The sequence below is a fragment of the Mercenaria mercenaria genome, chromosome 12 (assembly GCF_021730395.1).
Source record: "Mercenaria mercenaria strain notata chromosome 12, MADL_Memer_1, whole genome shotgun sequence".
Classification (NCBI taxonomy): Eukaryota; Metazoa; Mollusca; class Bivalvia; order Venerida; family Veneridae; genus Mercenaria; species Mercenaria mercenaria.
Window position 1 is genome coordinate 15,447,647 of NC_069372.1, and position 18,553 is coordinate 15,466,199.

The window sequence follows — 18,553 nt, forward strand, 5'->3', positions numbered from 1 at the left end:
CAGATCCCATGAAAAATATGGCCTCTAGAGAGGTCATAAGGTTTTTTCATTATTTGACCTACTGACCTACTTTTTGATGGCACGTGACCCAGTTTCGATCTTGACCTAGATATCATCAAGATGAACATTCTGACCAATTTCTATGGAGATCCATTCACAAGTATGGCCTCTAGAGAGGTCACAAGGTTTTTCTATTTTTAGACCTACTGACCTAGCTTTTGACCGCACATGACCCTGTTTCGAACTCGACCTAGATATCATCAAGATGAACATTCAGACCAACTTTCATGAAGATCCATTGAAAAATATGGCCTTCAGAGAGGTCACAAGGTTTTTCTATTATTTGACCTACTGACCTAGTTTTTGATGGCACGTGACCCACTTTCAAACCTGACCTAGATATCATCAAGGTGAACATTCTGACCAATTTTCATGAAGATTTTATGAAATATATGGCCTCTAGAGAGGTCACAAGGTTTTTCTATTTTTAGACCTACTGACCTAGTTTTTGACCGCACGTGACCCAGTTTCGAACTTGACCTAGATATCATCAAGATGAAATATATGGCCTCTAGAGAGGTCACAAGGTTTTTCTTTTTTTAGACCTACTGACCAAGTTTTTGAAGGCACGTGACCCAGTTTCAAACTTGACCTAGATATCATCAAGGTGAACATTCTGACCAATTTTCATGAAGATCCATTGAAAATTATGGCCTCTAGAGAGGTCACAAGGTTTTTCTATTTCTAGACCTACTGACCTAGTTTTTGATGGCATGTGACCCAGTTTCGAACTTGACCTAGAATTTACCAAGATGAACATTCTGACTCATTTTCATAAAGATCCCATGAAAAATGTGACCTCTAGAGATGTCACAAGGAAAAGTTTACGCACGCACGAACGGACGCACAGACGGACGACGGACGCTGCGCGATCACAAAAGCTCACCTTGTCACTTCATGACAGGTGAGCTAAAAATAGCATAAAAACCTTTGAAATTCTGTATATATAGTAAAACTGATGCAATACTTTGTGCTGATAATCAGTCTAAGTGGTATCCATTTGCATAAAAGCTCAATGTGAAGACGTCTGCAATGTGGTGGTGTTTGCAAGCTTTGTTTGTCCAAAATACATTCCAGAAATTCATCAAAATCTAATGAATTGTACGTAGAAAAAATGAACACTTGACACATCTACCTTCCTGGTCATCAAGCAGCGTTTGATAACGTTCAGCACTTCATCCTTAATCTTGGATATGAATATTTAATTTATCTATTTTGTTGGATTTCACATTGCATCGACACAATTATAGGTCATAAGGCGACTTTCCAGCTTTGATCCCAGGTGCTCCTCCATGCATAATTTCATCACAAGCGGGCACCTGGCCCTGGGTAGAACCACCAACCTTCTGTAAGCCAGCTGGATGACTTCCTCACAAGAAGAATTCAAAGGCCCAAGCAAGGCTTGAACCCACACCGATGAGGGGTGAGTGACTGGAAGTCAGCGACCTTAACCACTTGACCACAGAGGTTCCCCTATAGATATTTAAAGTACAACAACACACTAGAATGTATTAAGAAATGCAACAAACCTCCAGGTATTGGTTGAGGTCTCTATTGTACTGTTATGTACATCCATTTGTGCCTGAAGCCCGGAGATTTCTGATCGAAGATTCAGTAAACAGTTTTGTAGGTTGTCTAATGGTCTGTAAAAATAAAATTCCAGTATAAATGGAATACAGTCACCTTGAAAGTCTCAAAATTATAGAAATTTCACAATTCCATCTCCAATTATCTCTCAATATATTAAGCTATCAACATGCTCTCCACAACCGCCTCTACTACTGAATTCAGAAAAAGTAATAAATGTCAATTCTAATGGACTCTGCATATTGATAAAAGGGAAATAACTCTAAATACCTCAAATACCACAGTTACTTTAACTTGTTTAGAAGATGATTTACTAGTAATACAAAGACTGCTACAAATCCCATCATCATTCTTCTACATATCCTATCATTCATTAAGTTAAGGAGGAGATAACATACTTGCTCTCCAATGCCCTGACTGTAGTTTCTTGCAGCAGTTTATCCATGTCAGCAATATCAAAAGGTAAGGGAGGTAATTCTGTTGTACCAGCATCTCCTGAACCACTCACAGACTGAAGCTTGCTCATCTTCTGAATTAACTGTAACATCAAAGGTTAAAGTAGTATATGGAAACAAAGGGGAATTTCTAAAACAAGAGCTGTCAGTTGACAGCGCTCTCGACTATTCTCGGTGCTTGATAGTATAATATAAGCTATGAGTAAAACTTTAACATTACAATAAGCATAAGTCGAAAAGGGGCCATAATTCAGTCAAAATGCTTGAAAGAGTTGTCTGCTCCAGTTTACAGACTGGTGTCATGATGGCAAACAAGTATGCAAAATATGAAAGCAATATCTCATTGGACTTTGAAAATATTTGGGGTGGTACTCAAACTTTTAACAGTTGTGTGCTAATGCCGACGCCGGGGCGAGTAGGATAGCTCCCCTATTCTTCGAATAGTCAAGCTAATGAAAGCAGTATGAGTATACCTTCCCAGTTAGAAACTGTGTACTGATATCAAAATAATAACTGTCAGAAACTTGATAAAAGTTATATAAAGTATCCTCTCATGTTTCTAGTGTTTTCACCAGACGAGTGCTGGTAAAAAATGGTCAAACACTGTTCTCTTGCACTCTTAATAACATAATCTTTTATATTATATATGCATCTACACCTATAATTATTCTATAAAACGATACAAATTTTTGTCATTAAGCCTGGGTGAAAAACTGACGTTTCAGGTTCCACTGAAACTTAACAGAGTTATTAAATAAGTATGTAACAATCACATAATATTATACACAATGACTGAATTACAATATGGCATTGGATATATGTTTTAAACATGTAAATAACACTATACTATAGCTGACTTACCTTGTGATACTGGATAGAAGATTTGAGAGCACTTCTCAGTTCAGAGACCTTTGCCTGTTGTACTTGTTTATCATGTTTCATAGTGGCAATATCTATCTTCAAATTCTCTATCTCACTTGTCTTTTCCTAAAAGTTAAAGCATTTTATTACATACCCTAGAAACATTGATCAGAAACATTGATCAGTATGTAATACAGCTTGCATTCCACAAACAAATACAAAAAAATATATATTATTTCTTTTTCTTTGGCATGTTATGAATTATTTACTTGTAGTAAAGAACTACATTAAGATATTTCCATGAATACTCACAGTCCCTGAAAACCATGACACATAAACAGATTTTGCTAAACAAACTGTAGAATTTTGCTACAAGTTAACAAAAACAAGAGCTGTCAATGGACAGCGCGCTCGACTATTCTCAGTGCTTGATAGTATAATATAAGCAATGAGTAAAACTTTAACATTACAATAAGCATATTCTAAGTCGAAAAGGGGCCATAATTCAGTCAAAATGCTTGATAGAGTTGCCTCCTCCTTTTTACAGACGGAGGTCATGATGGTAAACAAGTATGCAAAATATGAAAGCAATATCTCAATGGGCTTTGAAAATATTTGGGGTGGTACGCAAACTGTAACATTTATTCTAAGTCGAAAAGGGGCCATAATTCAGTCAAAATGCTTGATAGAGTTGCCTCCTCCTTTTTACAGACTGGGGTCATGATGGTAAAGAAGTATGCAAAATATGAAAGCAATATCTCAATGGACTTTGAAAATATTTGGGGTGGTATGCAAACTTTAACGTTCGTGTGACGCTCATGCTCACGCTAACGCTCACGCTCACGCCAACGCTGGGGCGAGTAGGATAGCTCCCCTATTCTTCGAATAGTCGAGCTAATACTTCAGTACTATCAAGAAATAACCTATTACTAGTAAGTGTGATAGAAGTTATCTGATATGCATTCAAGGCTTATCTAGTATATAAGATTGCAGTATACATCTGTCTGAAACACACAGTGAAAATACAGTCAACCTTCATTTGCTCGAACAGTGAAAATCTGAACACCGCCCTTCGCTCGAATTCTTTGTCAGGTCCCAGCAAATTTTTCAATGGCTTGAATTACTGATTGCTCGAATAAATTTTTCCGTTCCTGTCAAGTTCAAGTGAATGAAGTTTGACTTTATGTCATAATATAACATGTAGATGATAACAAAACTGTTTGCCGTTGATATATTATGTGAACCGGATTAAAAGACAAGTTAAGTTATCTATAGACGTACATGTAGAAGATGTCTGATGCTCTCTGTCTCAGCCAGAAGTCTATCTTCTGAATGCTTTGCCTGCGTTTGAACAGCTTCCAGTTCCTTTGATTTCAGTTCTAACTGCCATTCCAGACTCTGAAAGGTAATAAACACCTTAATTTCTGTCAAGAAAATATCTATTTTTCTTTTTGAAGAATTTTCAGCAGAGCAGAAAAAATCTATAAACACAATTACAGTTTATTAGCGATTATTCAAATTCATGTAAAAGTGGAGTTTGTTAAAATAAAATTGGTAATAGCATTTGTCAACAAAGTACTTCTGGTTGTTTGTTTGAAGTAATTCAAGCTACGTAATAAGCTTGATTAAATAAGAAGGAGTCCAATTCATGGCTGGCAACATATTCTATTTAATGTCCGGAACTGTAAATAAATTGGGTTTGTTTTAGTCCCCTTTTTAAGTAAGCGTAATATTGTATTTAAAAAGTATTAACCCTTATCATGCTGGACACGATTGGTTCTGCTTTTGTGACCAGTGGAGATCATATGTGCAGTCTGATCAAGATCTTAACTGTTTGCCATTCAGTCAGTATCTTTTTGGTATACACACTTTTTAATTTTAGGAGGAACTTTCAAAGGTGATTTCTAATGATGTATGAATGTATTTAAATACAGGAATTCTACAGTGAATATAACTCCCAAAGTTACTGCCCTTCATTACTCTTGAAAAGCCGTTCAAAGACAGTCTGCTATTTTAAGAGGCACCCATGTCATGCAGACATATTTCAAGTTTTTATGTTCAAAGATGATATTTTAATAATTATGAAGTCAGTTAAAGCCGAATCTAAGCTATTACCTTAATTTGTTCTTGGATGACTGGTTCCCTGGCCAGGTTATCATACAACTGTTGTTGTACCCGCTCTAACTCCCTCTGGACAGACTTGTTCTCTGTCTCAAGGGAGGTAATCTCTGCCTGTCTAGCTATCACTTCCTCTTTGCTGGTTTCTAGCTCAGTCTGTAGCATGGAAATTTCCTGTTCACGCAGGGATACATCCTGCTTCAACTGATCCTGGTCCTGTTTGAGAGCATCATTAAGACGCTTCAACTTCTTGTTATCTGTGATCTTTAGGCCAATCTATATAAAGATAACATGTGAGTTGTATTAAATGACTATCTGATATATGACAAAGTACCAAGTATTCAATGACATCCCTACTGAACTAATAAAGAAGGCTGAGTAAGTAACTGGGCTTGACTGTGTACCCAGTTTTCACCCTGTACACCGATTTTGCACGGTTTGTAAAACCTAAACATCACGGCACATTTCGTTGTGCTAATCACGTGATTGGGATAGCGCAGTGTTGTATGAATAAAGCCCATCAAGCGGTTTTGCTACTGAGAAATGAGCTGTGCCATGAGAAAACCAACATAGTGGGTTTGCGACCAGCATGGATCCAGACCAGCCTGCGTCTGGTCAGGATCCATGCTGTTCGCTAACAGTTTCTCTAATTCCAATAGGCTATGAAAGCGAACAGCATGGATCCTGACCAGACTGCGCAAACCCACTATGTTGGTTTTCTCATGGCACGGCTCAAATGTCAAAACAAATTTATCAGGAAAAATCTGTCCATAATAGTGTCAATTTGCAGGTGACTTGCTTTGCAGTGTGTAACTCATTTTACATCATCTGTGCTCTAAGCTTCCAGGTCTTCCACTTCTATTTTTGTATTTATATAAATCACTGGTTATACCGAAATGTTCAAATAATTAATATAAAGAGCTGTCCAACTATATATGGAAATGCAAACACTTAAATTTCATCATTTATGTTATGAAAGAAAGAACTTGTCAATTTTTGTGAACACTGATATGATACCGCATGTATGTTACATCCCCTCAGTTTCAAACAAACATAGTGATGAAATGGTTGCAAACTCTTTGATAAGAAATATCAAAAGTCTTACTTGTTTTCTAATTTCCCTCTGACCATCTTTCTCTTTCTGTAGACTTTCCTCGAGTGCCTGCACCCTCTTGAGGCTCTCGTGAGACTCCAACTCTTTCTCTCTCATGTTCTGTGTCCACTGGGCCTGCATCTCTACCAGGGTAGACTCCCTGGAGGCCAGAGCTTCCTCAAGTTGTGCTACATGCTGCTTCAGTGTGGCATTACTCTGCATCAGACCTGATATAATACAGAACTATTAATCTTTTCTCTCATTCAATTAGTCGACAGATCACCATTCAGAGAATGTACAGTTGAAAAATATCCTCGATAGGGCATTAAATTAAATGGAAAGTTTCAAGTGATCGAACAAGAATACTGAGGCATTCTCCAATCAAATATGCTGAAAAATCAATAATAATAAACTTTTAAGATTATTGCCAAACAAGTTCTCTCCCACTCATTCCTGTATACTATAACACTTATTTAATGAAAATCCAGTTTTAGAAGACATGGTGCTGACATACATGTGAAGTGAGAAATTTGACCATGACCTTGACAAGGGATGAACTTACCTGGGTCATAACTGATTTTCACCTTATAATCAAGATGAACATCAATGTGTACTTAATGGGAAATCTGTCATTCTGTTTCAAAGAACAGCTTCTGAACAGGAATTACAGACTGATCCTATGCATGACTCCCATAAACTTTATTCTGGTGTATAATAAGCATGCCATGCCTAACTGTCTTCTCCTTCTACACCTACCTGCCAATCTGCCTTTCTCTTTCTCCAGTTTCAGCAGCAGTTCTGTATTAGTCTCTTCCGTTACAGCTGTCTCTCTCTGTGACTCTAGAGCAAGACGTAAATCCTCCTCAAGGGCAGACAACTGCTGATGGTACTGGTTGAGGTCGGAATCTCGTGCATGCTGAAGCTCTGCAAACTGAGACTCTAACGTATGTTTGTCCAGACGGACCTGGTGTAGTTCTGATGCCAATTTCTGTAATTCAAGACAAATCTTTACAATTTCTGGAACTTGAAGGAATTTTTAACCTGCATAAACATGTATATATTCAGTAATGATAATTATAGAAAAGCGTTCGCAACCATTTTCCTCTGGAACTCTCTTCAGTGAAATTTTATATTTTTGCGGTGGACTAAATTTTGCTTATTTCATAGTTGCATCAATCAACAAAATAAATTCCCAATGAACAAATAAAATTTCTTTGCATTTTATTCCTTAAAGTAAAAAGCCACAAATTTTTATCCCCATAAAACAGCCATTTTGGTCAAAACCTAGAAATAGTTTATACATATTTGATTTCAGGTCGATTGCGAAGGAAGTTCTACAACTCATATTGATCACTCTTGACTCCTCATTCCTGATGGAATCCATCGCCACGAGGGTATGACAGAAGAAGCCAGTTTCCCCTTTTAATGATGAGTGCTAAGCAAGGGAGCTACTGGTACCATTTTTCACGATTTTGTTATGACGTGGCCGGGGATCGAACCCACGACCTCCCCCACTCCAAGCGGACACTCTACCACAAGGCTATCGAGGTGGTTAAAACCTAGAAATGTCATGCCCTCAAAGTTAAACCATTTCACAGTATACTCTTTCTGTCCGAGAATATTCAAATATTAAACTAATTTAGCAAATATTGTGTCTGCCACTTTTCAGTGGAAGTAAAAATGACTTAAATGAAGAAGGAAACAGAATGCCTGTTTAATAACCCAGAAAACTGTAAATTTTACTGACCTCCATAACAGAAGTACTACTGGAAAACCAATACTGTTACAGTAACAATTACAATATATTTCTAATCATTACCTGTAGTTCTGCTCCAATTTGGTCCTTCTGTTCCAGCATACTGAATTCATACTTCCTATGTACCATTGTCAATTCTGTTTCCAATTTTTCTTTTTCTGTCGCCACTTCCCGAAGCTTAGCACTAAGTAATTCAATATTCTCATCAAATGTTTTCTGACGTTCCATGAGTTCAGTTTTCACAGCATTTAAATCTTGACTGAGTTTAGCAGATTTAGCTTTCTGCTTCATCAAATCCTTTTTACCATCTTTACTCATTTCTTCAACTTTTTCTCTCAGCTGAACACATTCATCCTGCACTTTTTTAAATTCACTATCATCAACACTAGATTTCTGCAACCTTTCTTGTTCTACTTCATTTTCACTTCGCAGTTTCTGATTAACTTCTTCAAGTTTTTCTCGAGTAGCACCCAACTCTGTATCAAGAATCTGTTTTTCCCTCATTGCCTCCTCATGTGAAACTTCCATGGAAGACAATTTTTCCCTAAGCACCAATACTTCACTCTCTAACTTAACTTTCTGACCTTGTAGTTCATTAATATGCTCAGATTTGTTTTCAAATTCAGATTTAGTAAGCTCATAGCTTCTCCTTTCATTTTCAAGTTCAGTTTTCAATTTTTCAACCTGTTCTTCTGAACTCTTACCATCAGACCTTATCTTAGTCACTTCCAATGACTTTGTGTTCAATTCCTGCCTCATAAGTTTGAAACTTGATTCAACCTTCCCCATGTCAGATTTCAGTCCATCTAGAACTTTATCTACTGAAGACTTTTCCAGCAATGCAGCATTCAGTGCTATCTCAGTCTTTGCTTTTTCTTCCTTCAGTTGAAGAATTTCAGTATCTTTATTCACCATACTGTTCTGAAAAGCCTTTAGCCTAGCATCTAATTCAATCAAATTATGTTTTAAATCTTCAACCATAGTCTCTTTCTCTGTAACAGTTTCTTGTGACAAACTAAGTTTTTTCATCAACTCAATATTTTCAGTTTCTAACTGAATAATCTGGTTTTGTTTCTTCTTTAAGTCACTGTGTGCTTTGTCAAGTTGGTTTTCTAGATCATTTGTCATCTGCATCAATAAACTGATCCTATTCTTTTCATCCTCTGCAGTTTGAATTTTTGTGTTAAATGTATCTTCCAAAAATGATCTTTCTCTCTGGATTTCTTGAAATGCTGCTTCCCTGTCCATCATGTCACTTTCTATAGTCTCTAAATGTTTAGCAAGCAGTTCCTTTTCTTTCAGAGCTTTATTCTGAATGTCTGTAAACTGCTGTCTAAGTTTTGTGTTTTCAGATTTTAATCTATCAATGATACTTGACTGTGACACAGCTTGTGCTTGTAACATGGTCAATTCTTTCTGAAGTTCTGACCTGGCCTTTGAAGCGATTTCTAACTGCTGCTGGTACCAGTCTTTTGTACTCTGCAGAGACACAAGTTCGCTTTTAGCTGACCTCGCCTCATTATCAGCTTCCATTTTAGTATGCATTGAAGTCTGTACTTCCACATAGAGTTCTGCTACTTTATTCTTAAGAGCCTGAATAGTGACCTCTTTTGTCCTCAATTCATCCCTTATTTCTGTCATTCTGAGATTCAGTTTGTCACACTGTTCTTGTGACTGGTTTAGGTCTTCTTGTAGATTCCGTCCCTCTTCAGATCTTTCTTCAAGTTGTCTCTGTAGGTCAGACACTGACTGTTCCAGGGAGATTCTCAACTGTTTCAGACTTTCAAGATCAGCTTTCAGCACATCATTTTCTGCATCATTTCTCTGAGTCTTCTGGCTCATCAGTTTAAGTTTAAGAGATGCTACTTGTGCTTGTAGCTCTGCTCTTTCTTGCAAAGTTGCTTGAGCTTCAATAGAGAGCATCTCCAACTGGCCTTCAAGTTTCGCTTTTTCCCTTCGGACTTCTTCAATCTGCGAACTAGTTTCAGTATTACTGGAATGAACTGGCTTTTGTAAATGTTCTCTAATGTTTATAGCCTTTCTTGGTGTACTCTGGAATAGAGGACCTGGTTTTGGAATGACAAACCTGGTTTTATTTTGAGGAAGAGTATTTGAAGCAGGGGAAACAACTCCTACTGATTCTGGTGAGAACACACCACTGTCTGTCACAAATGTTTGAAAGGCTGGGCTTTGTTGCATAACATCACTTTGCACAGCATCAACTTTAACATTCAAGGGTCTAAATGAAGTCTCCTTCACAGGAGGAGAGTGTTGCATATCTTGTACTTTAGGTTCGGGCATTATGTCACTTAGATTTACATGTCTTAATGGTGGAAGTGACTGCAAGAAACTGTCTGTAGCATTCTCTGTCAAAGATTCCAGTTCACTATTGAAGCTTGCTACACTTTGATTATCATCAGGAACATTTTCCATGCCCTGTGTAGGTACTGGTCTTGTATTTTGTGCACTTGCTGTAGTTTGAGGTATATGAGTTTTTTGTTCATTTGGCACATGGCTAATGGGAACCCTGTTTGGCAATGATATATCACCAGATTGGGGATTTGTTTCTCTACCTGCACTGTTTGTGTGTGGAGATGGTAAACCAGGTGGCTGTTGTGGAAGAGATGTTGGTTCTTGTTCTCTTGCAGTTCCGCCTGAGGAACGTGTGATATCCAGGGAGTGAATACGGATGAGTTCCCTGGTTGTGGCGGCATCAGGGAGCCTTGGTGCTGGAGGAAGACTGAATGAGGGTTGGTCTGGTTGATCTGTAGCTGCTCCTGCTGTGGTTGATGTCCCAAATGATGGAGATTTCTGCAAATAAAAAATATTTATTAATTTTGTTGGGTTTAATGTCGCACCAACACAATTGCAGGTCATATGGCAACTTTCCAGCTTTGATGGTGGAGCAAGACCCCAGGTATCCCAACATGCATGGACAAGCACACGGACAGAACCATCGACCTTCAATAAGCCAGCTGGATGGCTTCCTCACATAAAGAATTTATGAGGCTCAGATGGACAGTTTAAGGGAGAAAAAAGAATGAAGAGCAAACACTATTGTGCAACCATCTTACTCTCTGTACAAAATACATGTATGAACTATCTGCATATCAATCTTCCAGATAATAATGCACTTTGAAGCAATGCAAGTACATTTGTACACTAAATATTGTAAACTATTAAACGTAACCTAAAGTTGTGTAACTGCAGTGTAATTTGAGACAGCTGGTTTTTCAGACATCCAAAATTTTGTTCAAAGTCGAACAAATGTCCCAAGAATATTCTTCTTTATTTCAATGTTTTTAATTTTGACAAAACCAGAATCTAAAATTTCCAAATTTTGAAAGGCAATGTTAGTCCTAAAGTGCTCAATTGTACTCTAATTGTACACTACTATTTTATCATACATAAATACTTTAAACATGAGGCTGTAATTAAACAAGAGCTGTCTGATGACAGCGCGCTCGACTATTCGAAGAATTGATTGAAGAAGGGGGTCAAAATATTTCCACAGATATTCAGACAAAAGAAATAAATAGATTAGACAAACAATGTTCCTGTATTTCTTTGATTTCGATAAGTCTTGCACTAAATGGCAATGTATGAACCAATTTCAAAGTCCAAAAAGGGCCATAATTCAGTTAAAATAGTTATGTACTCTTGCCTACAGATGGAAATCATAATGATAAACAAGTGTTCAAAGTTTAAAAGCCATATGTCAAATAGTTTTGACAAAACGTGGACTTGTATGAAAACAGAACCAATTTCGAAGTCCAGAAGGGCCATAATTCAGCCAAAATAGATGACAGAGTTTTTGTACTCTTTCCTACAGATAGAGACTATTATACTAAACAAGTGATAAAAGTTTCAAAGCCATATATCAAACACTTTACAAAAAATATGAACTGGGATGGAAAACTTAACCAAGATTTCTAAAATCAAAAGGGGCCATAATTCAGCCAAAATCCTTGATGGAGTAATGTACTCTTGCCTATAACTGGATATGGTGATGGTAAACAGTGTTGAAAGTTTCAAAGCTTATCTCAAAAGACTTTGTCAAAATATGAACTGTACGAAATATTAACCCAGATTTCTAAGTCAAAAAGGGCCATAATTCAGCCAAAATCCTTGATGGAGTTATTGCTCTTGCCTATAACTGGGCATGGTGATGGTTAACAAGTGTTTTAAAGTTTCAAAGCTTTATCTCAAAAGACTTTGTCCCAAAAAATGAACTGGTACGAAAAACTTAACCAAGATTTCTAAGTCGAAAGGGGCCATAATTCAGCCAAAATCCTTGATGGAGTTATGTACTCTTGCCTATAACTGGCCATGGTGATGGTAAACAAGTGTTGAAAGTTTCAAAGCTTTATCTTAAAAGACTTTGTCAAAATATGAACTGGTACGAAAAACTTAACCATGATTTCTAAGTCAAAAGGGGCCATAATTCAGCCAAAATCCTTGATGGAGTTATGTACTCTTGCCTATAACTGGCAATGGTGATGGTAAACAAGTGTTGAAAGTTTCAAAGCTTTATCTTAAAAGACTTTGTCAAAATATGAACTGGTACGAAAAACTTAACCATGATTTCTAAGTCAAAAGGGGCCATAATTCAGCCAAAATCTTTGATGGAGTTATGTACTCTTGCCTATAACTGGCCATGGTGATGGTAAATAAGTGTTGAAAGTTTCAAAGCTTTATCTCGAAAGACTTTGTCAAAATGTGGACTGGTACGAAAAACTTAACCAAGGTGTGACGCCGACGCCGTGGTGAGTAGGATAGCTCTACTTATTCTTCGAATAGTCGAGCTAAAAATTGTTTGCAGTAACACAACTCAAAGTTTTTTGTATGGGTAGGTATGTAGGGAATTTTTGCATATAATCATATAGGGGAACAAAATTTCATAAGACTAGTCAGAAAAAAAAAAAGTTGAGTTGCAGCTATTTTCACAGGTAGGTCCTGTTACTGCAAACAAATGTTATTTTAAAGATAGCCTAAAAAAGATTTTCTTATAAAGTTCAGTTATCATCATGATGTGTAGAACCCTGGACTTACCTGTATATGTGCGTCTAGTGGAGTCGGCGTCACAGCCTGACCTAACTTTATTTTACGTTCAGCCTCAGCAACAATTTGAGCTACCACATCCGCAGATACTGGTGTTATGTTTCCACTATTACCTGTAGGAAATCAGCTACTATAAATTATCAATGAATAATAATCATCTGGTTTATCTTCTGCGAAGAAAAGTTTAAAACTTCATGAATTTTGTTACAAGTATTTTGAACACTGGTATTTACATCAATAAACCTAGAAATGAGTGAAGTAGGATTTGAACTTCAAAAATTTCCTGTGCTATCTTTCTGTCATGTATGATCTTATATCATAAAAGTTCATAACATTATGTCTTGGTCACACAATAATAAAAGGCAGATCACATATCACAAAATAAATCACTATGAAATAACCTAATTGTCTAAAGCCCAGAAAACAGTGTTTTACACCGAAAGATACTTTTTTGTTGTTGTTGTTGGATTTAACGTCGCACTGACACATGATAGGTCATATTGCGACTTTCCAGCTTTAATGGTGGAGGAAGACCCCAGGTGCCCCTTCTTGCATTATTTCATCACGAGCCGGCACCTGGGTAGAACCACTGACCTTCTGTAAGCCAGCTGGATACAGAAAAATATTGCCGCTAATATCATACCTATAACAGACTGCTGTAAGTGTAAGGCCTCTGCTACAGACTCAAATGGTTCTGATGGATTCCCATTCCCAGCATCAGTTCCTTTATCTGCCATCCTGCTAGGTCTGTGGTACTGTCTTGCTGCAGTTGTGTTTGATGATATCTGTAATAGAGTAGCTTAACAGTAGGTAACAGGTCTAGAATGAGAGATAGAAAGAAACAACATGACTGAGATATAAGACACAAGTCAAACAAGATGGCCATAATGGCCCTATATCGCTCACCTGTTATCATTGCACTTAAGGACAAGAAGGTCAAAAAATCATAATCAAGATCAATCAAAAGAATTATGTGAAAATATAGTTGAAATTTTCTTAAAGTTACTTCAAATAAAATTATTTTCAAATCAGACCAGTAGTTTCATAAAAGAAGTTTTTTGCATAGCCATATGGGAAAATGAGCCCCTCCCACAGGCGGCCACTTTTTCAATGAATCAAAATTATTTGAAGGAATTCGGTAGAGGGTCACCCAAGAAACATTTGTGAAAAATTGTTTTTGAAAACGGACCAGCAGTTTTTGACAAAAGATTTTGAAATCCTTCAAGGGGTTCAAGAGTCACAGAGCGGAAGGGAAATTGCTAACCAACAGACAGACGGACACCGAGGTGTCTCTTCGGGCGTATAAAAAGGAATCGAGATCTTATCACTCTGGAACCCATAAAGGAATCGGGCCAGTTCAAGAAAGGAATCAAGATCTTATGGTGATACAAGTTATGTGCAAGTTTGGTTAAAATAAAATCATAAATGAAGCTGCTTTTATGCAGACAAGGTCAAAATAGCTAATTCTGGCCTTTCAGTGGCCATCACTCTGGAACCCACAACAGAATCTGGCCAGTTCAAGAAAGGAACCAAGATCTTATGGTGATACAAGTTGTGTGCAAGTTTGGTAAAAATCAAATCATAAATAAAGCTGCTACTGTGCAGACAAGGTCAAAATAGCTGATTTTGGCCCTTTCAGGGGCCATAACTCTGGAACCCATAATGGGATCTGGCCAGTTCAAGAAAGGAACTAAGATCTTATGGTGAAACAAGTTGTGTGCAAGTTTGGTTAAAATAAAATCATAAATGAAACCACTATCGTGCAGACAAGAAATTGTTGATACACGCACGGATTGACGCACAGACTGACGACGGACGAAGGGTGATCACAAAAGCTCACCTTGTCACTATGTGACAGGTGAGCTAAAAACATGAGGGCCTTGAGGGGCCTGTAACACAGATATTTGCGTATTTCTTAACCTAGATTACATATGGACAAACCATTCTGACTATGTTTCCTGTAAATCAGATAGAACATTTACCAAGTTTTTAAATAATTTATTCTAGTGATCTAGATTCTTTACCCATGTGACCCACTTATGAATTTATTCTAGCTTTTAAATAAATATTCTGACATAGTTTTAAGAAGAGTATGTTGAATCTGTGACCTCTAGAGTGTCAAGAACTCTTTTCCATGATGACCTAGTTTCAGATCTTGTTTAACCCAGTTTTGAACTTTACCCAGATTTTATAATGAGAAACATTCTATTTTTTTTTGAAAATCAAATATAAAATGTAGCCTCTAAGGTGTTAACAATGTTTTTCTATGACTTAACATAGTGACCTAGTGTTTTGATTTAGATAAAAGTTCTATACCTGACCTAGATTTCATACTGACAAACATTCTGAGTTTTGTGAAGATCAAGTTGAAAATTTGACCTCTGGAGTATCAACAAGGTTTTTCTATAATTTGAACTAGTGACCTAGTTTTAAACCTTGTGAAACCTAGTTTTGACCTTAATTCTGTGTATATTTTATGATGATATAGTTTAATCTAGTTTGAACATCTTACATTCTAGAGACAAGCATTTACAAAGACTTATAATGTAGAAACAAGGACCATGATGTCTGATTGCTCACTGTTCCACTGCAATTTTCATGAAGATCCATTGAAAATATGGCTTCTAAAGCATAGGTTTTTATTATTGACTAATGACTAGTTTTGAAGCACAGTCCAGTTTTGAATTGACTAGATATTACAAGGTGACATTCTACAATTTCGAAGATTATGAGATGGCTAAGGTCACAGGTTTTTCTATTTATACTACTGCCTAGTTTGACCACACGTGACCAGTTTCAACTTATTTAGATATCTCAAGATGAACATTCGACAAATTTTCATGAAGATCCATTGAAAAATATGGCTCTAAGTGGTCAAAGGTTTTTCTATTTTTAGACCTACATGACCTAGTTTTTGACGCATGTACCCATTTTGAACCCTGACCTAGATATATCAAGGTGAACATTCAGACCAACTTTCATACAGATCCCATGAAAAATATGGCCTCTAGAGAGGTCACAGGTTTTTTCTATTATTTGACCTACTGACCTAGTTTTTGATAGCACGTGATCCAGTTTCAAACTTGACCTAGATATGATCAAGGTGAACATTCTGACCAATTTTGATGAAGATCCATTGAAAAGTACGGCATCTAGAGGGTCACAAGGTTTTTCCTATTTTTAGACCTACTGACCTAGTTTTTGACCGCAGTTACCCATTTTCAAACTTGACCTAGATATATTAAGATGAACATTCAACCAACTTTCATACAGATCCCATGAAACATGTGACCTCTAGAGAGGTCACAGGTTTTTTCTATTATTTGACCTACTGACTAGTTTTTAATAGCACGTGACCCAGTTTCGAACTTGACCTAGATATTATCAAGGTAAACATTCTGACCAATTTTCATGAAGATCCATTGAAAAGTATGGCCTCTAGAGAGGTCACAAGGTTTTTCTATTTTTAGACCTACTGACCTAGTTTCCGACCGCACGTGACCCAGTTTCGAACTTGACCTAGATATTATCAAGATGAACATTCTGACCAACTTTCATAAAGATCCCATGAAAATGTGACCTCTAGAGTGGTCACAAGCAAGTTTACTGAGGGCGGTTTGGACAGACGCCTCGAATCACAAAGCTCAGCCTTGTCACTTTTGACGGTGAGCTAAATGTGCATTATTAGATTTGATGTAGACTATAACCTAGTTACTGCCTCCAGTTTTAATCTCGATTTTTGATAAAGTAGTATTTTGCCTTAGATGTAGTTTATGGTTGACCTATGGTATTTTTACTCATTGTTTTAACTTGACCTAGACTCATATTTCTGACAAAGTTAGTGACCCAGTCAAATTGAGCTCTAAAAGTGATATTTTCGATGACTATTTGACCTCTATTCTATTCTGAGATACTCAGTTGAACTTGATCTGAAAGGTATAATGTGTTGGGCAATAAGAATTTAAGGGAGGGTATGGCATCAAACTACGAGTATGAACTGCTGATGAAAATGCTTTAACTGACCTTCAAATCTGCCAGTCTATTGTATCGTGACAATATGTGGCATTTATTAGATTTTTGTATGATTTGACCTAGTAACCTAGTTACTGACCTCCAGTTTTAATCTTAACCCAGATTTCATGGAGACAGACACTTTGATAAAAGTATGTGATGATAGAATTGTGACCTTTAGAATGTAAACAAGGTGTTTATGGGTTGACCTAGTGGCCTAGTATTTTTAACTCAAGTAAAAAAAGTTTTTAACTTGACCTAGACCTCATATAGACAAAAATTCTGACAAAGTTTTATGATGATCAGGTCAAAATTGAGGACTCTAAAAAGTGATAACAGGGTTTTTCGATGACCTTATCTAGTGACCTACCGGTAGTTTCTGACTTCTGGAAACTCAGTTTTGAACTTGACCTAGGAAGAAAAGACGGGTGTAATAGTGTTGGGGCAGAAGTTTGGTGGGTAGAGATTTAATAGGGAGTGGGTATGAAGTATACTCAGAAACACTACAAGATAGTATAAGAAGATACAGTGAAACTGAGAAGAATGCCTTTTAACTTGAACCAAAACTTACAAAATCTGACCCCAAGGTCTTTGACCTTCCGAGTATCTGACACTACCAAGATCAATCCTTATATGAGCCGTGCCATGAGAAAACCAACATAGTGGCTTTGCAACCAGCATGGATCCAAACCAGCCTGGTCAGGATCCATTCTGTTCGCTATTAGTTTCTCTAATTCCATTAGGCTTTGAAAGCGAACAGCATGGATCCTGACCAGACTGCGCGGATGCGCAGACTGGTCTGGATCCATGCTGGCCGCAAAGCCACTATGTTGGTTTTCTCATGGCATGGCTCGTGTGATCTGATTCTTGTCATAAAACTTTACACCGACACAAATACGATATCTGAGCCTACTAAGCCTAGTGACCTTGAACATGTGGAAGCTGACCCATAACCACAAGAGGTCTGCCTCTTACTAAGACCAGCTAAAATGCCTGAAACAAATGTGTTCAAGACAATATGACTCTATTTGTGCAAAAAGTTGTTTTGACTTACCTTCTAGCTTGTTTACTGTTTGTTTTAACAACAATTCATGTATGCAGAATCTGCATCACTAAATCATATTATGCAAGTATTTTCAATATTCTTGACTCGAACAATTTAAAAGTTAAAGTATAGAAAATTTAAAACCATTTCTCACCCATTCTATCAAAAGTGCAATCTAGCATTACTGTATATGAAAAGCATGCTCTATACCTGTGTATATGTGGTAAGATATTTTCATACATTTGTACTGTCTTTATGCGTTACAGTGAAACAAAATTTCATGGGCATGAAATTTCGAAGTTTTAGTCATTTTAGCTATTGATTGGGATATAAATTTGTGGTATTTGATGCTTAACATAAGATCAATGTGAATTATACTGCTTCACTGAAGCTAACTTTTCGTAGATTGACTCAACCATGAAAATTAATCTGCCATGACAATCAGTGATTTCGCAGTATACAGAGAATTTATTGACACGTTTTATGCCTATGCAGCCCATTAGAAA

General features: G+C 37.0%; 1 protein-coding gene across 4 annotated transcripts in view; it reads right to left on the reverse strand.

Annotated features, from left to right (window-relative positions):
• Nucleotides 1-18,553, reverse strand: part of LOC123533626 (golgin subfamily A member 3-like) — a 46,808-nt gene that overhangs the window by 5,910 nt on the left and 22,345 nt on the right. For all 4 annotated transcript variants that reach the window (XM_045315353.2, XM_045315351.2, XM_045315350.2 and 1 more), the window contains 10 exons: nucleotides 13,635-13,776; nucleotides 12,983-13,104; nucleotides 7,994-10,741; nucleotides 6,931-7,162; nucleotides 6,187-6,401; nucleotides 5,079-5,357; nucleotides 4,245-4,361; nucleotides 2,964-3,089; nucleotides 2,046-2,185; nucleotides 1,590-1,703 (listed from right to left, as the gene is read on the reverse strand). In XM_045315353.2, coding sequence (XP_045171288.2) covers nucleotides 1,590-1,703; nucleotides 2,046-2,185; nucleotides 2,964-3,089; nucleotides 4,245-4,361; nucleotides 5,079-5,357; nucleotides 6,187-6,401; nucleotides 6,931-7,162; nucleotides 7,994-10,741; nucleotides 12,983-13,104; nucleotides 13,635-13,776 — 4,235 coding nt within the window. The remainder of the gene's footprint in view (nucleotides 1-1,589; nucleotides 1,704-2,045; nucleotides 2,186-2,963; nucleotides 3,090-4,244; nucleotides 4,362-5,078; nucleotides 5,358-6,186; nucleotides 6,402-6,930; nucleotides 7,163-7,993; nucleotides 10,742-12,982; nucleotides 13,105-13,634; nucleotides 13,777-18,553) is intronic.